Source organism: Epinephelus fuscoguttatus, linkage group LG4 (assembly GCF_011397635.1).
Source record: "Epinephelus fuscoguttatus linkage group LG4, E.fuscoguttatus.final_Chr_v1".
NCBI lineage: Eukaryota > Metazoa > Chordata > Actinopteri > Perciformes > Serranidae > Epinephelus > Epinephelus fuscoguttatus.
The window spans coordinates 23,224,210-23,245,854 of NC_064755.1; the positions used below are offsets into that span (position 1 = coordinate 23,224,210).

At 41.4% G+C, this 21,645-nt stretch overlaps 1 protein-coding gene across 2 annotated transcripts in view; it reads left to right on the forward strand.

Annotated features, from left to right (window-relative positions):
* grm3 (glutamate receptor, metabotropic 3) overlaps nt 1-21,645 on the forward strand; it is a 50,167-nt gene that overhangs the window by 4,068 nt on the left and 24,454 nt on the right. The window contains exons 2-5 of one of the 2 annotated variants that reach the window (XM_049573871.1): nt 1,662-1,730; nt 8,994-9,053; nt 14,943-15,497; nt 18,210-18,353. In XM_049573871.1, the coding sequence (XP_049429828.1) occupies nt 15,180-15,497; nt 18,210-18,353 (462 nt within the window). In that variant the 5' untranslated portion in view covers nt 1,662-1,730; nt 8,994-9,053; nt 14,943-15,179. The remainder of the gene's footprint in view (nt 1-1,661; nt 1,731-8,993; nt 9,054-14,942; nt 15,498-18,209; nt 18,354-21,645) is intronic. The other variant, XM_049573872.1, reaches the window with a different exon arrangement.

The following is a 21,645-nucleotide window of genomic DNA, read 5'->3' on the forward strand; positions in this document are numbered from 1 at the left end:
AATTTAGAGTGTTAATATAGCAACAAACAAGCATTTGCTATGAAAAACAACTTTGTGGATTAAAGGCATTCTGAGCAGAGAATGAAGTTGCTTCTCCATTGTGTGTTGTGGTAAATGGTCCGGTCACACATGTATGTGCATGTCAACACTGTTAGCTCTGTTAACACTGTTGCTGTTGTTGGCACTGTTCGCGCTATTAGCACCGTTAGCTGTTTAACATCAGCTCATCCACATCCATGTTGATAACCAATCAACCTGTATCAGAGTCTAGATCAGAGGTCAGCAAACTTAACTATCAAAAAGCAATTTTTGACCAAATCAACATTATTAATAGGTCTAAATGAGCATTCATGAACATGTTTTACCACAAGGTGGCTATTCTGCAGTAGGATCTTTATGATTTTTGCAACTTTAGCTTTGCAGTGTTGGTGATAAAAGCAAACAAACCTAAAATACTTTATAATCTTCCAAGACTTTTCCTTTTTTGGATTTGGAATCCATAGCTAGAGTAGCGAGGGAGACTTAAGACGAGCTACTCTTATTGAGGTTTGGCAAAATTTGGAAGAAAAGGTGTTAGGGCCATAGATGCACATGACGCACATTTTAATTCATGAAATGTTGAAGCGATTTTCTTATTTGTTTTTTTACAGCTGGAGATTATAAGAACCTCTAAAGGTTTACAAAGATGATAAATGAAAATCAAATCGTTAAAAAATAACCATTATTCGTTTACATATTTTGTTTGTCAAAGCCATAGGGACCCACTGGAGAGAGGCGAAAGAGCCACATGTAGCTCTGGACCCGCAGGTTGCCTACCCCTGGTTTAAATGATAGATATGTTCTGAATGTTGTTTAGAGCTCCTTTAAGCATCACTTCTGCGTTATTAATTTCAGTCAGTGTATCGCATGTACTCGGCAGCAGCATACTGAAAAGTCTTCTTTATATATACTGAAACTTTTACTTACCTTAAAGCCACTTGATGGAGAAACTGCATCTTTCAGATTATCCTAATGACATTGATTTATGTTGGTAGGAAATGACTTGAGGGAGAGTAATTATACACACATCACGTAGACACAGGGCTATCAATATACAGCGGACACCTCAATGTACAATTAAGTAACACCTGCACACTTATTCTTTGCCATACAAGTTTAATGAAGACAACATTTCGATCCTACTTAGATCTTTGTCAGGTCAAAAGGCCTTTGAAAATGACACAATCACAATCACTTGTGCAGTCTTTGTGTTGCCATCGGGTCATCTGGTCAGCCATGCAAATGCTTTGTGAGAAAATTTCGCAAATTGTAATATTTACAAATATTTAGTGGTGCTTCAGATTATTATTTCACATTAATAACAAATTAAATAGTTTTCAGTGTGTTCTAAGAGTGTTTGTATGAAACATTTGAAGCTCTACAGGTGTTTCCTGTATGGAACAGCATGGAAGAGCTTCCTTTAGTTGCTGTCCGTGGTGCTGAATTCATTTTAAAGTGATATGACTGAGTTAAATCTGTTTGCTGTTATTAAATTAAAATCATGACTGAATTCAAATTAAACCCAAATGTGTAGTATGGTCACATTGAATACATAATAAAAAATATGATAAATTTAGTTCATTCTTTCTCTTTCTGGTTTCATGTGTTCATCAACGCTGAAGACCAGGGGATGGAAACATGGGATCTAATCTCAGTAGAGCCGAAAGGAGTCTAGTACAGTAATAAAACAGGTGGGTAACTCAAAATCAATGTCTGGTTTCATTTTTAAAAAGTATAAACAAATATATACACCTACAAGATTGTTTTATTGAGAGCAGTACACATCCCATCTATCTTTCCTAAAGCATCAGGCACCACCAGATCATAATCACACCTCAGTGTCCCTTTTATGCCCTTAGTTAAGTCAACATCGTAAAGAAAGTTTGGCAATAAATCTTAATAAAACTTCCACCGTGGTCCACCGGGGCTTTTCTGTGCTGTGACCTCTTTCCAAATTTCATTAGAGCGATCAACTTCCTGAAAGGCAATTAGGTGTCATTCAGAAAGACTCTTCATGCATTAGTGGGTCTTTTACGCTCAGACGCGTAACTCCACAACATAAAGACATTTTTCACAGGAGAATCAGGGGGTCAGCCACTTCATCATACCTGCCGGGGTAAAAAAAATGTTTGGGATGGTGTCAGAAATTGAGTTGCATCATAGAAATGTCCAGCATTGTTAGAGTTTACCTCTTTGAGGGGACTTAAAAACTGAACATATTAAGTTTGACAGCTATTTTTCTTTAATACTATAAGCTTCGCTGCAACACGTGTAAAAGGGCTCACTTGCCACTTTAACATACATTAATTCACACTGGGTGTTACAGTTAAAACATATTCCCTTTGTACATGTTTTCAGCTCATCTACACAAATTTTCATCTCCAGAAAATGCTTTTCAAATGTTTCCCAGACATTGTTAATGGGACATAAGACAGGATATATTATGTTATGAAGATATATTGTTGCATACAGCTGAAATTGTCAGCAAGATCTCTATATTTTCAATTACAGCAACAGGTATATGCGGTTTGTTGTCCTGCAAAATATCTCCACTGAACCACTGCAGCATCTGCAGATATACTGATCAAGCCAAGATGCTGCTGCAAGTGTTGACAACTGTTTTTGTTAATCACTGTTCTCAAATATAACTAATGTTTCAGCTTGAGATTCACGACAAGAGTTAAATTACTAAGTAGATTCTTCACTCTGGTCCAGAGGGCGTCCTGAAGTTCTTTGCTTTTCAAGTTTTTTAGTTACTACAGTTGCTCCGCTCCACATATTTCTTCCACTGCTATGCTCTGGTGAGGAAACAGGGAAGAGTTTGGAAATCACTGCTGCTTCCCACAGCTCACCTCTCATCAGCAACAACAGTCACAACACACACTGAGTCGCGCACACACTCCCGCTTACACACGCAGCGTTAGTACTACACTGTCTGTTCGCTGACATCCGTCTGTCCTACATGCACACTCACACACACACATACATACACTCAGGGGATGAGGCAGTGAAAGGGCAGTGGGATGTACAGCTGTGATGGTGTGTCTCAGAAAGAGATCAGACTCTTTAATAAATGATGAGCCTGAGGAGGAAAGGAGTGTGCGTGTGTGTGTGTGAGATGGATAGTGAAAGGTGGCTCGCTGGTCATGCTGTGGCTACTACACAAAGTGTCATTCTGTGTGTAGGTAGCTCAACAGCAACTTTTAATGTCTCTTAAAATGATCATTTGCCGTTCTACATGTGGTGACAGCTGTTTTAACTGTCTCAGTGCAACAGTTGGGATCTCTAATAATTCAAAATTTTGTCAGTGCAACATGGTAACATCCAGGTGGTGAGAGGAAATGGGGTCAGTGTTTGGAATAAGCGGTCTAAAAATAGAAAATAACAATACAAATCTCTATGTATGTGAGTGCGTGTGTGTGTGTGTGTGTGTGTGTGTGTGTGTGTGTGTGTGTGTGTGTGTGCGCGTGTGCCAAACAAACAGCTTCCATTTGGTATATTTTTAATTCATCGCTTCAGGCCAAAAGGCACTTTTCCAGTGACATACAAATAGTGTGGAGCTCTACATCCACAGGTCAGCAGTGTCACATGTGAATTTTATCTATTAGAGTTTGAATACTATATAATTGTTGCAGCATGCATGAATGAGTTTGTTTATTTGTGTGTTGTAACCATAGAAAATGGCCCACCACACAAGGGATCACAAGAAAACACAATAACATCCAACACAAATAAAGCCCTCCGGTTCACGTCCGATACCACATGTGGTTTCAATCGCAAGAAAAAAACTGTAAAACATGTGCAACACATAAACAAAATAGATATTTAAACTAAAAAAAATATAGTTCCCACGAATTTTACCGTGTAATCTGACAATGTGAAGCTTTCTGTCACACAGTGTCTTCCAGCTATTTAAATAACCTCTCCCTCAGGTTATGATTACATGACACGCACAATAACCTTGTCAATCTTTCTCCCCCATTGCATCATGTATTGTAACTACTCTGGAAATTCACTCCTAACGTGCACATTGAACCCTCTCAGTCCGACCACACAGCTTTCCCCCCACTCACTGCTGTGTGGGCATCTGCCACACACCTGGGAGCGACATGTCAGCTGTGAATGTCACAGAGAAATAATCAATAAACTTGACAGCATTCTGCAAAGCATTTGCATTTTTAGTTTTGTATCATCAATTTTTTATTATTATCTCTCACATTTAGACTACCTTGGGATTTCGCACAGCAAACAACGATCAATAATTATCAAATGCGTATAAATTACAAACAGTAATACAGTATGCAATACTACAATGCCTGGTTTCTGCAAAGCATAAGCAATGAAATTAAGCTGAAGAGGTAAGACATACGCTTTGCTAGAGTAAGGCTTTCATAACTTTCATAAAACATAAAATCAAAGGATGTCCGTTCTTCAATTTTAACTTTAAACAACAGACATTTTGAACTATACACAGTAGATGTATGAGCTCCTTACTTCAACCTGTATAAACATTAGTTGGAAAAACTGTTTCTACCTCACACAGGCTCCTACTGAACTCTATCAGTAAAGCTCTCCTCCAATCACAAGCACACATTCACCCACTTACATTTGCATTAATGTAGCCAACCAATCAGGAAGTGCCTTCCCAAATATGTGCAGACCACACAGTGTATAATGGAGTATCACAACACTGTCTGCGATGGCGATTTTCCCATTGATTGTCTTCCGACCCCTGCAGGGTTAGGCCATGGCGCCACCCAGTTTGGTTGCATACCACCTGCGTTGGCTCGGGCCTCCTCCTTCTCCACTACAGCAGCCTAGGTCATACAGAAGTAGGCGGGCTATGGCAGCTAACCTTTAGCTGATCAGGATCAGTGTGGCTGGGTTGATGGTATGTTGCAACAGGGCGTTCATTCATCAGGCTCCACCCACTAAACCCATAGACTCCAGTAGGGGGTGGAGCCAGTGTGAGATAGATGAAGATTACGATATTGTAACCCTAGTTCTGTTAGCACAGCGGAAGCCCTCTACCGAAGTGCCCTGTCGCTCCTATGCTGTCTGCCAAAGACAATTCAGAGTAGTTTCAGTATATACCTTCCATATAAACTATGGGGTCTGCACATATTTGGGTGAGTACATCCTGTTTGGCTGGCTGTGTTTATGTAAATTTATGTGGGCAAAGGTGTGCTTGTGATTGAAGGAGAGTATTACCCATAGAGTCCAGTAGAGTGCTCCACCTGTGCTGATAGAACTAGGGTTACAATATCGTAACCTTTGTTTTGTGTTGTTTTTGCTCGAATAACCTATAAGTGATAAAAATGGAGACATTTCATGATTCATTTTGTTTTTTTAAGACACACGGACACAAGATAATAGAAAATGAGTGACAACACATGCTGTCTTGAGTCAGTAACCATAGTTCATACTTGCCACATATGTCCCTTTTTGAAAATGCCAACTAGCAGAGTTTTGTAACTTTGACAGATGGCATTCTAGAGTCCATGTTTTAACACAATGGCTGCAGTGGGAACAATTAGTCTCCCAATTATGATGACAACAAATCCAGCGCGAATGTGGGAGAGCAAATCAAAAGTTAGTACATCACTTAAATTCGGATAATTAGTGAGGAATGACTGCAGTAATTGGTTTTACACATCACCACCTAACCTGAATCAACCAACATTATTTCTACTTAAGAGTCTTGTGTCTCTGTCCAAACCAATTATATTAATCCCTCGAACTGTCTGAGCTATACTGTGGTCAATACTCTCCATTACTCTCCACCTGTCCATTGTAACGCTCTGTGCACCTCATGTATCGACCACGATGACGACAGACTGCTGGGGTGTGAACATGAATTAAGCAGGATGCAGCAGCAGTCGTGCCATGAAGAGGTTGACTGATGCTCCATGATGACTCCCAGGGTCATTACATGACAGTTAAGTTGATAGATGTCATCCACAGAGAGGTAATTCTCCTTCTGACAGGCCCGCCGTCCTCTACAGTGATGGAATGCGGATCTGATGAATGCCTTCACACATTTTCCAATCCTGGTCTGTTTTTAGGCTGAGCAGCCATCTTTAATCAGGCCATGTCAGATGAGCTGTGGACCACCAAAACACACAGACAATGAAGACAGAGACAGCTGACTGAAACTCAATGGAAAACCACAATAGATACATCTGGGGTTTAATACTTTGTATTAAAGATATACCAACCCGGTTTCACTCCAAAGTCGTTAAAATCCGCCGCTTGAGCAGTGACTTGCGGTGTCAGACACAGACGAAAAAGCTGTCCTTTAACATCAGCATGACACGCAGCCAGTTGCCTTTATAGTTTAACGGTGCCTGGCGGCATCAGGGGGCAAGAAGAAAAATAAGGCAATGAAAGTCCAAGTGGGGTGGGCAGAAGGGGTGGTGGTTGGCACCAACAAATACCGACTTTCACCCGAGATAGAAGGTGAAAGCCAAACCCTGTTTTTTAAATTCTTGTTGTTGTAGTTTGTTTATTTTGAAAGAGACAATATGTAAACGGTAAATTTCCTGTGAAAACGGAAGTGTATTTTGAAAGACGACAATGAATGGAACGGGCAGAACTTGACACGGTGTCCCAGGACGTCAACAACCAACACACACATTGTATCTTGACATGGAAAGGCCATGAAGTCCATGAAAGTCCATGACCAAATGTCAATATGTGACAAGGTCAGAGTGAGAATGTGTTGGTGAGGCCGAGGCTTTGTAAAAAGGTAGAGACCAGGTGTCAGACCAAAAGCAGCTTGCATCCAAGAATCACAGCGCCACAAAAAAACAAATATAGCAAGGCGGAATGCCAAATAAAGTGATTGGTTGGCTTTTACTTTGACTTTTGCTGTTTGCAAACAGTAACTGACAATCCTCCATATTATACCTTTAATCGCTCAATTATTTTTCAATTGTGGTCGATACAATGACAGAAAAACCATTTTCCCAGAGCCCAACAGGACGTCTTCAAATTGCTCGTTTTGTGCGACCAACGGTCCAAAACCAATGTGTTTAATTTTTAATAATAAAAACTGAGAAAAACAGAAAATCCTGATGTTTGAGGTGCTGGAACCAGCAGTTTGGCATCTTTGCTTGATAGAAACTTCAGTGAATAATGAAATTGAAATTAAATCGCAATTATTGATTCATTTGCTGTCAATTAGAGCAGTTAATTAATAGCTCTCATGTTCCAAACCATTTTTGGAGGTCTTATTGTAGTAAGATGCACTGCATGTGTAAAATAGTCCACAATGCGGAGCACTCCCACTGTAGACTTACTGTGGTGCTCAAAGGTTAAAAGCTCTTTTAGTGGAGAATCCCTTTGGAGTACCCACTGCACATGAGAGCACAGTTTAGTAGTGTGTGTGCCCCTGAAGCACACTACTTCTTGTACGGGTTAATCCAATTTTCATCATAAATGTATTTCTTTATCTATTACAGCCTGTGGATTGTGAACTACAAAACACGGAGCTGCACTTCTTCTGTTAAGCAAAGATCAATGCTTGTGCAGTTAAGGCTTTTTTAATTTCAGCTGTCTGTAAGGTTCAGGAAATCCATTTCTATGTTTCTAACATGATACAGCCTTTACCCTTTGAACCTAATGCATGAAATTGATTATTAATCAATACAGGAAGGGCTGGTTTCTATCTGACTGTGTGAACGGAACATCAATAGTCATTTGAGATCGGAGTATCTGATTATTGATTTTGAATAGTAATTGGCGATAAAAGCAGTTCAACACAAGTTAAGTCACTGTCACCCTGCACGGATATTTTACCCAAAATTTCTAAAGTCTGTTTCCACTGAATGGACAAAACTGAATTGTTGTGCTTTTAAAAGATTGAGGGATGTGCATCATGTCTCAGTGGATATTTGGCTGTTGTGTTTTGTGATATCTTTTTTGTCCTATTTATGGATCATCAGTCTCTCCCGCCTAAAAAATACATCGTAAATAATTAATGGTCACAGCCCATTGCACCCGTTAGACTGTCAGAAGTCTGGGACACCATGCCTGCACACGCGTAATAGTTATGTGAGGGTCAAAATAAAAGTAGTACGCTTTTCATATATTTAAAAAAGGAGTGCACACATGCTGTCCCACAATTCATGTGACTCCAATTCACATTCCCTCAGCACTAATGAGTTGCACTGTACTTATTTGGCATTAGAGAGGGAGAACGAAACAAAGTAAGCAGATGAATTAACTGATTAACTGACTAAACCTCTGATCGTGTACAGGTCTAATACGGGATTTGTTGTTCTGTGATAACAAAGCTTCTGATACCCACCTCTCGAAAAAAAGAATTCACCCCACATGCACATACAGTGTTTCCCTATACATGTGAGATTCACGTCAGTGGTGCAGCTGTGTGTTCTGTGGGGTGCACTATAGACAGATAAACAAGCGCACACACAGCCACACAAAGAGGGAAAAAAAAACAACAGGCGCACAGAGGGCTGGGTTGTGGGGCTATCTCTCCTCTCAGTGTACTGCGGTCCATCGACCCTGCATGGCTGCTCTCAGCTGGATACGTGTCATCCACAGCAGCCCTGCCTGTTAGGGGGAGAGCGAGGGCTGTGGAGGGTGTAAGGGAGGTGGAAATAAATGCGGAGAGTGGAGTGAAGCACCAGCGAGGAGAGGGTGGGAGAGGAGGGGAAGGATGCAGGAAACAGGGGATGAAACACGAGAAACAAAAGAGGAGTGCAGCGATGCGTACGCAGCCTACTCACTGACTTTAGATTTGAACAGGGTCAGAGGTGAAATGGGGTTGTCTGTCAGATGTTACTCTGCATCATAGCTCCTGGGGAGAAAGGTCGGTAGTCAGCCTCCTCCTCTATCTGATCCTCTCTCCTCGTCTTTTATTGACAGTCAGGTTGTTTTCTGGCTGCTGTGTACTCACCTCATGTGTGTCCCCCATCTCTCTTTAATAGGTGTCTGTGGTGATGTTGCCATGTGCCAGCTGCCATCTGCTCTTATCCTTCTTTATTCAGGTAGGACATTTAATGCCTATAAGTCATATGTGTAATAAATATGCATGTAAATGTGTTCTTCCTAACTACATTTAGAATATGAACGTACAACTCTTTATAGGAATGGGATGTCTGGAGTGAGACAAGATCAACACCACACTCATATCTGCCTTATATCTTGATGTAAGACTCCAACAGCTGGTTAGCTTAGCTTAGCATAAAGACTGGAAACAGGGAGACAGCTGGCCCAAAGGTAATAAAAGCCCCCTACCAAAACCCGAAGATAAATCAGACACTGGCCACACTGCAACTGGCCAAAACATGCAGTACAAGTTGACCGTAAGCACCACATCAGCCTGCTCTCACTTCAAGAGTATCAAATACACCGCTTGGGCACCGTTTAGCATCTATGTGAGACGCACTAGGCTTTCCATCAACTCCAAAGTAAACCCATTTGCGTCATTATCAGACTCTCAGAGCAACAAGCATAGTCTGAAGAGTGTAAAAGACCACTCAAGGTGGGTGGATGGGTCTAAGAAGCACAGGACTTCCACCCAGGAGAGTGGTTTCAAGAACAACAAACACCAACATTGGTTATGGCATTTGCACCACTCAAAGTAGGGTGTTTTTTAGTGAACCTAACCCAGTTGACATTGGGCGAGAGGCGGGGTACATCCTGGACAGGTTGCCAGACTATCACAGGGCTGACACATAGAGACAGACAACCATTCACACTCACATTCACACCTACCGACAATTTAGAGTCACCAGTTAACCTGCATGTCTTCGTACTGTGGGAGGAAGCCGGAGTATAGGGGAAAACCCAAAGTGTCATGGGGATAACATGCAAACTCCTCACAGAAGGGCTCCCCCACTACAGTGTTCGAACCCCCCACCCCGGGTTCAAACCAGGAATCCTCTTGCTGTGAGGCAACAATGCTAACCACTACTGCTGAAGAACCAAGAACAATCTTTTCCTAACCATAACAGTTTTATTGCCTAAACCTAACCACTGACCCCTTCTGTTTCAAAAGCAGCAAAATATGACAAATAGGGGGATGAGATCGAGTTGACCAGGTAGCAAGCTGTTAACAACTATGACAGCATTGGTTGTCTTCAAGGTGGGAAGCGCTGACATTTGAGGTTTGAATGTTGGCCACCAAACAGAAACTTTTAAATTCAAGAGGCTATCCCAATTTCAGAATCTGGGTTTGATTTCCAGACTGCACAACGTGTGAACGTGATGGTGTTTGTAAGCCAAATCTCAGCCTCTTCTCACCTTTTTGAATGTCATCTCTCTGACAAAACAGAAAATGTATGTTCACTGTGGTGTGTTGTACATAATGAGTAAGTTTCAAGTCTGATTTTCATACTTAATTTCATACATAATCTGTAGCCAGTGGCTGCTTGAAAAGAGAAAAAAATCCATTCATCAGTCTGATGTAAGTTGTATTATACTTTTAATAGATAGTACTTAACTTGCTTTCTAATAAAGGGGCACAAACATGCAAGAATACTATGATCCTTAAAATGCCTGCAATATACTCTGTCCTTTGTTAGCCTGCTCGGCCCGACAATATTTTCGATAATAAAGAAAGAAAGAAGGCACAAGAAATGAAATACTTTCTGCACTACAGTGTGTGCTTTTCTTGCACGGTTGCTCTTGAGACAGGAAGCTGGGTTTGGGCTCTTTCCAAGAGGTTATAATGAAGCAAACATTCAATTTCAGTGGACACCGTGACAGGGGTGTAAAAATGCTGGGAGATATTATTTGGCACATTTCTGGGAAATTGACTTCAAGAGCCGCCAATTACATTAAAGCATATCGTCAAAGTAAAGCGTCGAGCGAAACTGTTGTTGGAGCCTCAGCTCCATAAATATACAATTTTATATGCCACAACACACACATCCATGCGTATGCACTTGTACACAACTGCACGCACAATCAAAACAAGAACACAGCCACATCTGCAGCCTTGTTGCAGTGTTGTCCTCAAAAACTGAGCTCATTACAAAGTTCCCCTTTGTGTTAGTTTAAAAAGTGGCCTCTAATAATGATGTAAGTTTGTTTGAAGAGTTTATTTCCAGGAACAGATATTTCAGTGGAATACTGGAAATCTTTCAAAGGGGTTCTGCCTTTTTTTTTTCCTGCAATACACAAACACACACACTACGGACACACACACACACACACACACACACACACACACACACACACACACACACACACACACACAACTAGCATGTGTGACAGCTTGGAGAATGGATATAAATCTTTCATAGATGCCATCAATTTCCTTTCCAAAAAAGAAAAGGCATTAAGTTGAATTATATATTTATCAAATACATGTCAGGTAGTCTCCTGTGGGATTTTGACAGGAAACAACTTTTTAAAGAAAACTCATCTGGTACAAGAGTGACAAGACCGTCTCAGGGTACAGCGTACAAATTTTACTTGTGGTTCAAATGGGGTAGACGCACTCCAGCCCCCTCTGTAATAACCATTCTGTGTGTCTACTCCATGTTTCCTCAACACAATAATCTCGATCTCTGTTGGTTGAGAGGGAAGGAAGCTGAGACATAGAAGTAGTCCGCTTTTAGGTCAACCCCTCAGAGAAGCAGAGGTGTGTGTTTGTGCATGTGTGCCTGTGTGTGCGTGTGGGGGTGGGTGTTTGTCTGGGTTTGTGTGTTTGTCTGTACGTGTGTGTCATATTACAGAGCAGAGTGGTAAAGGTATGGCAGCCGCCTGCAGAAAAATCTGAGCTGCCTGCATCTAAGGGAGGCTTTCATCCTCCTACCTGCCCACCAAAGAGGGGAGGCATACGCTTTCTCTCTTTCACACACACACACATATACACACACACACACACACAAACTGGAGTTTAGGCTGGAGATGCCAGCAATCAACAGAAATTTCACTACAAGCTTGCTCCTTGGTCTAGATTGATTTTCATAGTCAAAACGTCAACCTCCAGCTTCTGTCTTATCTCTCCTGAGGACTGGAGGGACTGCAAGGGAGACATGAGAGACAGAATTTAAAAGAAGAAAGTAATTTTTCTTCTCAGGGCTTTTACTGACTGTGCATTAGGTAAATAGTTTAAAAGATATAAAGACAGACAGAAAGAAAGAGAGGGAGGGATAATGGAGTAAGAACAGGTTATTTATTATATCTTTGAGCTGAATCTTTGAATCTTTGGACAGCCAGTATTATATTTGCATAAAGTTGTAGAACTTGCAAGAAAAGAAAGGTCAAAATCAATGCAGCAGGGGCTGAGATATACTGACTTTAACACCCCATTTCCACTTGGTATTAACGTGGAATATATATCTTGATATCTTATCTGATCAAGGGGAAAATGCAAGGTGTATAATGCACGCAGAACGCATTGCAATCAGATTGCTATCAGATAGGCCGGACCCCATCTGGGCGTGGTTTTGTAACTGGATCTCTTACACGTGTAAATGTAATCTGTATTTTGCCTCATTCTTAGGAAACAAGATTAAAAATCTGCAGCCATGTTAGCAGCTCTGTGAGGCCGTACTCAGGCACAGTGGTGATTTGAGATAAATGCTAATGTCAACTTACCAACATGGTCTCAGAGAGCATACATTGACGCTGATGTTTATCAGGTATAATGTTAACTATCTTAGTGTGTTAGCATTTGCTAACATTTGCTGATATGACAGCGTTGCCTGTTTCTCCAAACCATGGATGTGTTACATTTAAACATTTCATACATACTGTAGCATATTAATAGCCTGGAAATCCAGACCCAAATCTAGAAAGATTTAGGGTCTGGCTATGAGTAATGAAAATGGCCCAACTCGAAGGACGGCACCAAGCATGCATTTGAAAATATCACTGCACGCAATTGGATGACACTACGATCAATCAGAACAATACATGGGGTGACGTATCCAGAGCGCTACCAGCGGAGCTAACTGGTAGATTAGATTCTTGACGTATCCAGTCCTGTTCCTCTTTTAAAGAAAAAGCCAAGTCTAACTCGTTCATTGTAGCGGCCAAAGTAGTTTCAAACAACTGGTGTTCATCTGTAGCCATCTTGCAATGTTTACAGACTGATTCCGGACTTCGTCGTCGCAGCGCTGTCGTCATCTGTTTAGCTCGCCTCTGGCCCGCCTATATCAGATACACCGATGTGATTGGTGCAGCTCGGTTTCATGGGCATGGGTAATGAGCATCATTACTGATTGCCAGAGTGACTCCCTGGCGAGAACTCTGGATTTCCAGGATAGCATATTAATGTTTCTAAAGTTGATATACAAGCTGACTTGACCATCAGGAGGTGGTACATACGTAAGACACTTGCCAAGCTGCAGACCACTGTTCGAAACTAACAAACAACATAGTCGGGTTTTTGGGTTTTTTTGCGCCCCTTCACAGTGTTTCCAGTGATGTTTGTGGCGCGGAACCTGAGTGTTTTTAGTGGCACATCATGGCCATTCCTAGCAGCGTTTGAGCCGTACAAGCGGGTTTTTTCCAGTGGCTTTTTTGCCACTGAACGTTAGTGTTTTAAAGAATAACTCTGGCATTTTTCAACCTGGACCCTATGTCTTCATGTAAATTGATCAAAGAGACTGATGTGAACAACAATTTTCGAAATTGTTCCACTATAGAGGGAGCCAGCAGCTCAAACATCATCACTGTATGTCTATTAAAAGTGGTTATTTTTGACACAGAGTGGCTCCGATTGTTACTGGAAGTTTCTGAAGTGTCTCTTTACCTTTACCTTTCACTTGATCCGGTCTGTTCGTCGTTGCCTCCTTAACCCGAAGTCTCTTTCTGAAATATCACAAGATGTCACTTTGTGCAGATAAACAGTGGAAACCAAGTGTGAGTTTCAGAGAGAGTATAATAACCAGAGTATTTAATAACCAGAGTATTTTACAGTAAACATCATCAGCTGACGGTCATAGTATAAAATAAGTGATATCAACAAGCTGACACTATCTATGCCACAGTATGTATGGTGGCAGAATACAGATGTGAGGGAGTATCAGAGTTACTGTCCGCTGGGGACGATGAATGTCTATTAAATTTCTCGGCAGTCCATTCTAAAGGGACATTATACAACTGTAGTACCTCTGTGCAGGATACGTTTACTGACTTTGACATGTAAAATCTGTGGAATACCCCTTTAAAGATATGATCACATGCTTCATATTGTTTATTAAAACAGTTGAGGCATAAAGTGAACATGGAGGATGTGAAGAAGACAGTCAAAACATGCAGTGATAGCTTTAATTGAGTTGTAAACTGTGATAAGTAGCATCAGCTGTTGTGGGCCTCATTGTTGTCAGTTAGCTTCTTTCATGGTAAAATACATTCAGTCCTCACACTGTAATTATGCAGAGGAGAAGGGGAGCAATAAATCTGATAATACACACACGCACGCTCACACCACACACACACATATACTTAGGGGTATAAACTCATGGACGAGCGGAGAATTGTTGGAACAGAGATCAGATTAGAGAAGCTTTTCTGATCTGTGGCATGAGAAGGCTGGGCTCATGTATCAACCAGCCATCTAAGCTGGCTTATCCTGATACAACCAGGGGCAAACACACACACAGACACACACACTTACAAGAAGAAAGTTTACTGGGTGATGTAAGGGAGGGAGGAGGGGTTGGAGAACAGTGTGGTACAATCTCCAAACAATTCTATATCCCTTTTAGTCATGGCCTGGCTTTGGCTGTGAAGCGGAAACGTCTTTGAGCCCTTGTTAACAGTGTCCCCAAACTTCACTAAAGGTCTGCTTTGCTGTTTTTATACTTTGGAGTAACTTAGAAAAGTATTTCATTGTGCAGCTCCTGTCAGCTTTGTGATTGGTCCTGTGGCACATGGATTGACTTGAGTTATGTCTCCTCTTTCCGTCCCAACAGGACTGATGTCCAGATGGTGTGCCCCTCCATGTGTGGTCCAGTTCAGCTCTCCCTGACCGTTTCATGGGCCACAAACCGACCCAAGCATCCACGGCCACTGCTTGACTCAACCCCACCGCGCACCACCCTTAACCCCTCACCCCTAACCTCCACCCTCAGCCCCCCACCTCCCTCTGCCTCACTCTCTGTCAAGCCTCTCCTCACATTTTGACAATCCTTGCCCTCCTTGAGCCCAACATGGTGGCCAGCATTCCCGCTCTAATCTTCGTCATGATGTTTCGAGGCGTCTTGCTCTCTGTCGGAGACCCGCCTCAGTCCCGCCGGGAGATCCGCATCGAGGGAGATCTGGTGCTCGGTGGTCTGTTCCCGGTGCACGAGAAAGGTGCTGGGATGGAGGAGTGTGGGCGTGTGAACGAGGACAGAGGGATCCAGAGGCTGGAGGCCATGCTGTTTGCCATTGACAGAATCAATAAGGACAGCACTTTGTTGCCTGGGGTGTCCCTCGGGGTCCACATCCTGGACACCTGCTCCAGAGATACCTATGCACTGGAGCAGGTGGGTCAGCATGGTTACTGTACTTAAACTCTCAATGTGTCTCAATGGGAGATTCCAAACTGTATTTAAATACACATGTCTGTTGAGGGCATACTTTTATATTAAGGGTATGTCACCTGCCATCAACTTATAGCATTTGATATGTGCACAGGGTGTTATCTTATATATGTTTGTCAAAATCACTTAAAGGAGTACTTCCCCTGCAAAATGATCAATTGTATATGAGTTACTCATCAACAAACATGCAATTACAAACTCTCACAGAACTTGTCCAGTATAATCAAAGTCACGTTTTTTCCAGTCACATGCTCAGTACTCAATACATGCATGGCCGAGTCACGTGCCTGGGAATGCGCATACATTTGAATTTGTTTAGCAAAACGGTAAGTTTTTGGTAAGTAATAAGCGTAGGTATAGATGTATAAGACTTAGATTTCTCTGTAGAAGTTGAATGAGTGTTTGTGATTGGAGGTTTTGATATAGTTTTAGTTATAGTTTTGCAGTTGTTAAATATGGACCCCAGTGACTTAAAGTCATGAAGCATGTTTGCCTTTTTTGAATTCTACCTTCACCGTGGAGGCATGCAAGAAAAAAGTTTTCTTTACAGATTCAAGGTAACACACTGTGAGTAACTGGGGCTGGTTGCAAAAAACACCTTAAGTTAAGAGTTTAAGGTTTTATCATAATAAAACTAGTTGCACACAACACCCTTAAGTCTTCTCCTTCAGGTTCCCTTAAAATGTTCTCTTAAGTATTCATGGTTTTCTATTTGTCTTAGTTTTATACTTAAGGAATCCCTAGACTGTTGCACAAAAGACCTTAGCAACCAAGGCATGGTTAAAAAAAACTTAAGGTACCTCTGAGTCTGTCTTAACTCCAACATGATAGAGTTTATGGTGATTAATGAAAAAAACTAACACACCCTAAGAAGAGTGTTCTATGACCAGGATAACCCAGTGGATATGCTTTTGATTTGAAACTATAGATTTGACTGAATAAGTTTTCATTACTTCCTCCTGTAATCGTTTTTTGGTATTTGGGGATCAAATTTACTTTGTAGATTTTGCTTTCTATGATTATACTCCTCCAGAAGTTTAATCTCTTCCTCCTCTGACAAATGTGGTTTTCTTTTCATCTTTTCTTCTGCCATTTTTTCACTATCTAAGTAGAAGCCAACTTTGTGAGACGGTAACAGGCATCACAAGAATGAGTCCGTGCAAACAAACAATCTCCATGGAAACTTTTACCTTTGTATAAGATAAGATACACCTTTATTGATCCCATAATTGAGAAATATAATAATGTAATATATATAATATGATATAATAATATATAATGTATAATCTCTTTCAATGCAGTTTTTCCTTAACAATGGAAACCTTTTAAGGGATTCTGTGCAACTGTGTAAGTCCCTCAGCTAAGGAGAAATTAAGCCTTAAGTGTCATACTGAAGGAGAAAACTTAAGGTGTTTTGTGCATCTGGTCCCAGATAGTTAAAAAATGTTCATTTTGCAGGTGAAGTATTCTTTAAGCTTTCAAGTGCACAAGATGCTGTTTACCAAAAAAATTAAGATATATCATTAGTAGTTTACCAATATACAAGAAGCCACTTTGATAGCTAGTTTTGTTGCCTTTGAACTGTATTTCCAAATGTTCTTCCAGTTGTTTAAATACTTATAATAATATAACTCTAATATGTGGTGATTTCTGTATGTGTATGACAGTAGTAAAAGTAATGAAATCCTCAACAAAAGAACACATCAGACTGAGATAATGGCTCAGTTAGAGCATTTATCCTCTAAGACAGTCTCCTATTTTTGTGTTGCAGAGAGTTGAGCTATATCTGCATTTACCTGCGAATGCTGATACAACTTTTTAGATACAGCGCAGCTCAGAAACAGTTTGTTTAATTAGCTGTCTGTTCTCCTGTGCTGCTGGGCGACTTGAACTTTTGCTACATGCTGTATTAAAAAAGTTGCTCTGCAAAGTAAGTTGTGGTGTCAGAAGTAAAATGTGCAATGTTTCCATTTTAAATGGAGTAAAAAAAAATTATATAAGGTCTCATTAAAAGGTAATATTCAGGTAAAGTAAATGTACCTCGAAATTCTATTTTATCCACGACGGGTAAAGGATCTTGCCTCGAATGATAACAGCAAATCCTTGATGAGAAATAGAGATTGAAGCTGTTTGTGATGAGGGAAATGAGCCGGATATAAAAAAATAAATAAAGCACTTTCCCCTCAGGGATTGTTATCTTCAAAAAATATATTGTATCTTATTGCTGAGCTATTTGGGGATGATGCATTCAGTGATCTTTTACAATGAGCTCTTTGACTGATTGCATAAACCCTGGATTCCTGACGTTTGGTTTTCCTAAGTGGGTTGCAGGTTCATTGCCTGTTTGTCCACAAACCAGCAATATGTTATGTGTTTCGGTCTCAGGGGAGTTCAGTTGCAATTTTGGACCATGTTCTGAAAGCATTTAAGATCCCCTAGTGTAAAGCAATCAGCTTTTATAGTCCCTTCACAAAGATAGAGATATCACATCACAGAAAAGTATCAGTCAATCTTTATTTATATTGCATATCATATGAAAAGCGTAATGCAAAGTGTGTCAGGCTGATTAAGAATAAATAGATTATATAGAGCATATGGTGCCCCGTATGTTGCACAGCATTTGATTTGTAATATCCATGTGGGTGTGCTTCCTAGGCTCTGGAGTTTGTAAGAGCCTCCCTCACCAAGGTGGACGACACAGAGTTCATCTGTCCAGACGGATCTTACGCTCTGCAGGACGACAGCCCGCTTGCAATCGCTGGAGTCATAGGTGGATCCTTCAGCAGCGTCTCCATACAGGTAACGCACATGCAAACACATTATCTAACTTTAACTTCCTCCGTGGCTTCTTCTCCTCTTTTACTCACTCAAGTGTGCAGACGCTGACTTCCAGAGATGTGGCAGTGCAAGTCCATGCCTGTGTGGCTGCATGTGTGTGTGTACTTCTTTCTTAGAATCAACTTTTCCATTGGTGTGTTCTTGTGTATCTCCCCGGCTGTTGTAGCTCTTGTCACAGAGCCGGGTAATTTGCATAGTTTAGCATAAAACCTCCTTCTCCCTTACTCCTCTGTGACTGCACAAAAGCATCCTCCTATCAGTCCTTAAATCCCTAATCTCTGCAACTGTCTCTCTGTCTTCTCACCCTCTCTTTTTCTCTCCCTCTCCAGTTTTATGTATGTCTCTTTTTTTCCCTGTATCTTAAATCTTTGCTCTCCTCCTTCTCATCACTGCCTACTTCTCTTTTTTCTCCTTCTTTATATGCATTCAGAGGCATCCCTCGCGGCTATTTGGGGAGAGCTCAGTGTATGCTGACCTCAGCCCCCTTCTTCTCCTCCTCCTCCTTCCTGGGGCAGCCATTGTTAACACATCTGCTCTGTCTCTTGTCCTTCATCACACATAATTATCCCTTGTTTTCTCCCAGCTCATCCCTGTTGCCCTTTGTTGCCGTTGCTGTTGTTTTTACCTGTCTATTCCGAGGGCAGCACTGTTTACGAGACCCGAACTGTGCTCTGCTTTCTGATCTCTTGCCAGTGAAGCTAATCCAGCTACTCCTTCATGCCTCTTCCTACTTGGCCAGTCTGTCTGTTGCTTGTAAATGAAGTAATAGGGAATTATTTTGTGTTCAACCATGCACAACTAAACTCCAGTGTTTTGAGGGCATTTACATAGCGGGCATCATTCCTCCCCTCTGTTCGCACACGTGTGTGTATGTGTCTCCGTGTGTCTGTGTGCGTGTGTGTGACTTGCATTCCAAGCAGAAAACATACAGCAGCCCTCCACTGCACCAATTTTTTCCTCCTTCCCTTTCATTTTTTTTTCTACTCGTCTCTCATATTCAACCCATTCCTACAGTACATCTCCCTTCCCTCTCCCTCTCTCTCTCTCCCTCTCTCACTCACAGGAAGGGAGCAGCTTTCACTAACAGAGTAAACTCTCCATGTCCCTACAGACAGGCCTCTTAGCTAGCTGTAGTCATTGTTCAGTGGCAGGTAATGGAGCAATGCGGTTAGATTTTGCAGCGTGACCTTCCCTGACATTTAAGTCAACTGCCATCTTAAAACCATAAAACCTGCCCGAAGTACTATAAGCAGCCATCCTCGTGTGTATGCGTGTGTGTGTGTGTGTTTCTACGTCAGTGCAAGTGTCTGTGTATGTGTCGACCTGCTCTTGTGCACACCAGCGTATATATACAAGTGTGTTTTCTAATCTTCTACATTATTAGTCTAATGAGATTCTGACATGTTGTCAAAACAGCTCATCAACCGAGCTATGAATGAAATATAGAAAAGCGCAGAGTGATGCACTATAAAAGGATTAAACTGAGGCGAGAAACAGAATGGCTGTGTATTTTCTGTTTATTTGCGTGTGTGTGCATGTTGGAGTGTGTATGCTTACATGTCTTTGTGGGCGTAAGAATGTGTAGCAATTATATTTCCGCTGTTTGTGTTGGTGTCTGTGACTAAAATTGTAATGAAGAGAACAGGACCAAACTCCAATCAACAGTAAAAGGGAATATTATATGGACATCAGAAGACCCCAGATGATGTCCATCACTAATGCATGAGTCAGTGATTTATTGAACTCCTGTCTGCATGTGTGCGTGCGTGCGTGTGTGCGCTGTTTTGTGTTTCTCCATGTGCCTATAAGCTTACACTTGCTGCATTGTCTTTTATCTTCAAATAATCACATTATGCATGAAGCAATTTCCATCAGAAGCAATCGTCTTAATACGTTCTAATTTTTCCTTTGATGAAAAAAAATACTAATTCCAATTATTTTTGTGGGTCATATTTCCAAGTTTTTGTCAATGTGCCAATCGTTTTTGATCAAAGATTTAATACTTGGTTGTAGACTGTAGAGCGTGATGCACACAGATATCTGCTCTCCAATACAGATGGTCGGTCAGAGGGAAAACACTCGAACACAATAACACTCCCCCTGCAGTTGCTGCATGTCTTTGAATATTTGTAGATGAGCAGTTTTATTGCAGTTAATAGTATTGTACTTGATGTGTTTTGACATAATTCGCACGCACATTTTCTCTGCTGGCTGACAGTCCATAGGCAGACATATTTACTTGCCAGCTACCAAGAAGGAGCTCTCTTCTACAAAGACACTGACTGATTTTTTTGTCTTACTTGGCCCAATTGGAGCGTATTAGAGACAGGATTTCCCTACAAACTGAAACACTAGTTTATTGTGTGGGATATCCACTGTTGATCAGATATTTTTTTTCATCAATTCAGATTTGTTTTAATCAGATCTCAAGTCTGAGTATGCGTTGTGAACAATATGATCTCACAGAAATACATGAGATGACTACGACCTCTCAACACACCATTATGAGGTGGCATCACGTTTGGGTTTAGGCACTAAAACTACTTGTTTAGGTTAAGAAAAAGTTTGTGTTTTGGTTAAAATAACTAAGCTTGTTATAGGCTTGGGCAATTGGACGAATATATCGTCAGTCGCCCATCGGCTGAGTCCATCACGGTTGGTTTCATTTTTGGCGATTTTTTGGGCGATTTTTGTCATTTTATTTTGCTAAATTAATGGTCTGTCTCCACAGAATTCAACTCGGTACATATAGTCCATAATTACTATGTAGAGCACAATTCAAAGTGTGTGCATATTGGAACTGGCAGCTTCACACTGATTTCCGAGGAGTCTTTCACAAAACACGTCAGTGATGGCGGAGCTGAAAGTTACGGCCAGGGTCCACCGGGCACGTCAGCGGCGCGACACGTCTGCAGCGCGAGTCCCGTAGCAGCTCGCCCCCCTGTTAATCAATTACAGCGGCTCCACCGGCAACGGGAGTGGCGCGACAACCCCCATCTGTCGCGCGAAAACTCTTTATTTTAGGATGCTTTTCTATTTTTGTCGCGCTACGCTCCCCTACGCGACCCTCCAGCAGATAAAAACTACATGAAATAGTGTGCTAAACGAGCACAATGTGTTTTTAAATGAATAAACCATTATCAGAGGTGGGCTCGCAAAGCACCTGCATTTTTTTTTGCTGCATTCACGTGGTGTCGGGAGATCCGAGTTGCCGAGTTGTTTTTCTGACATGACGTGGCGTTCATGTGAATTA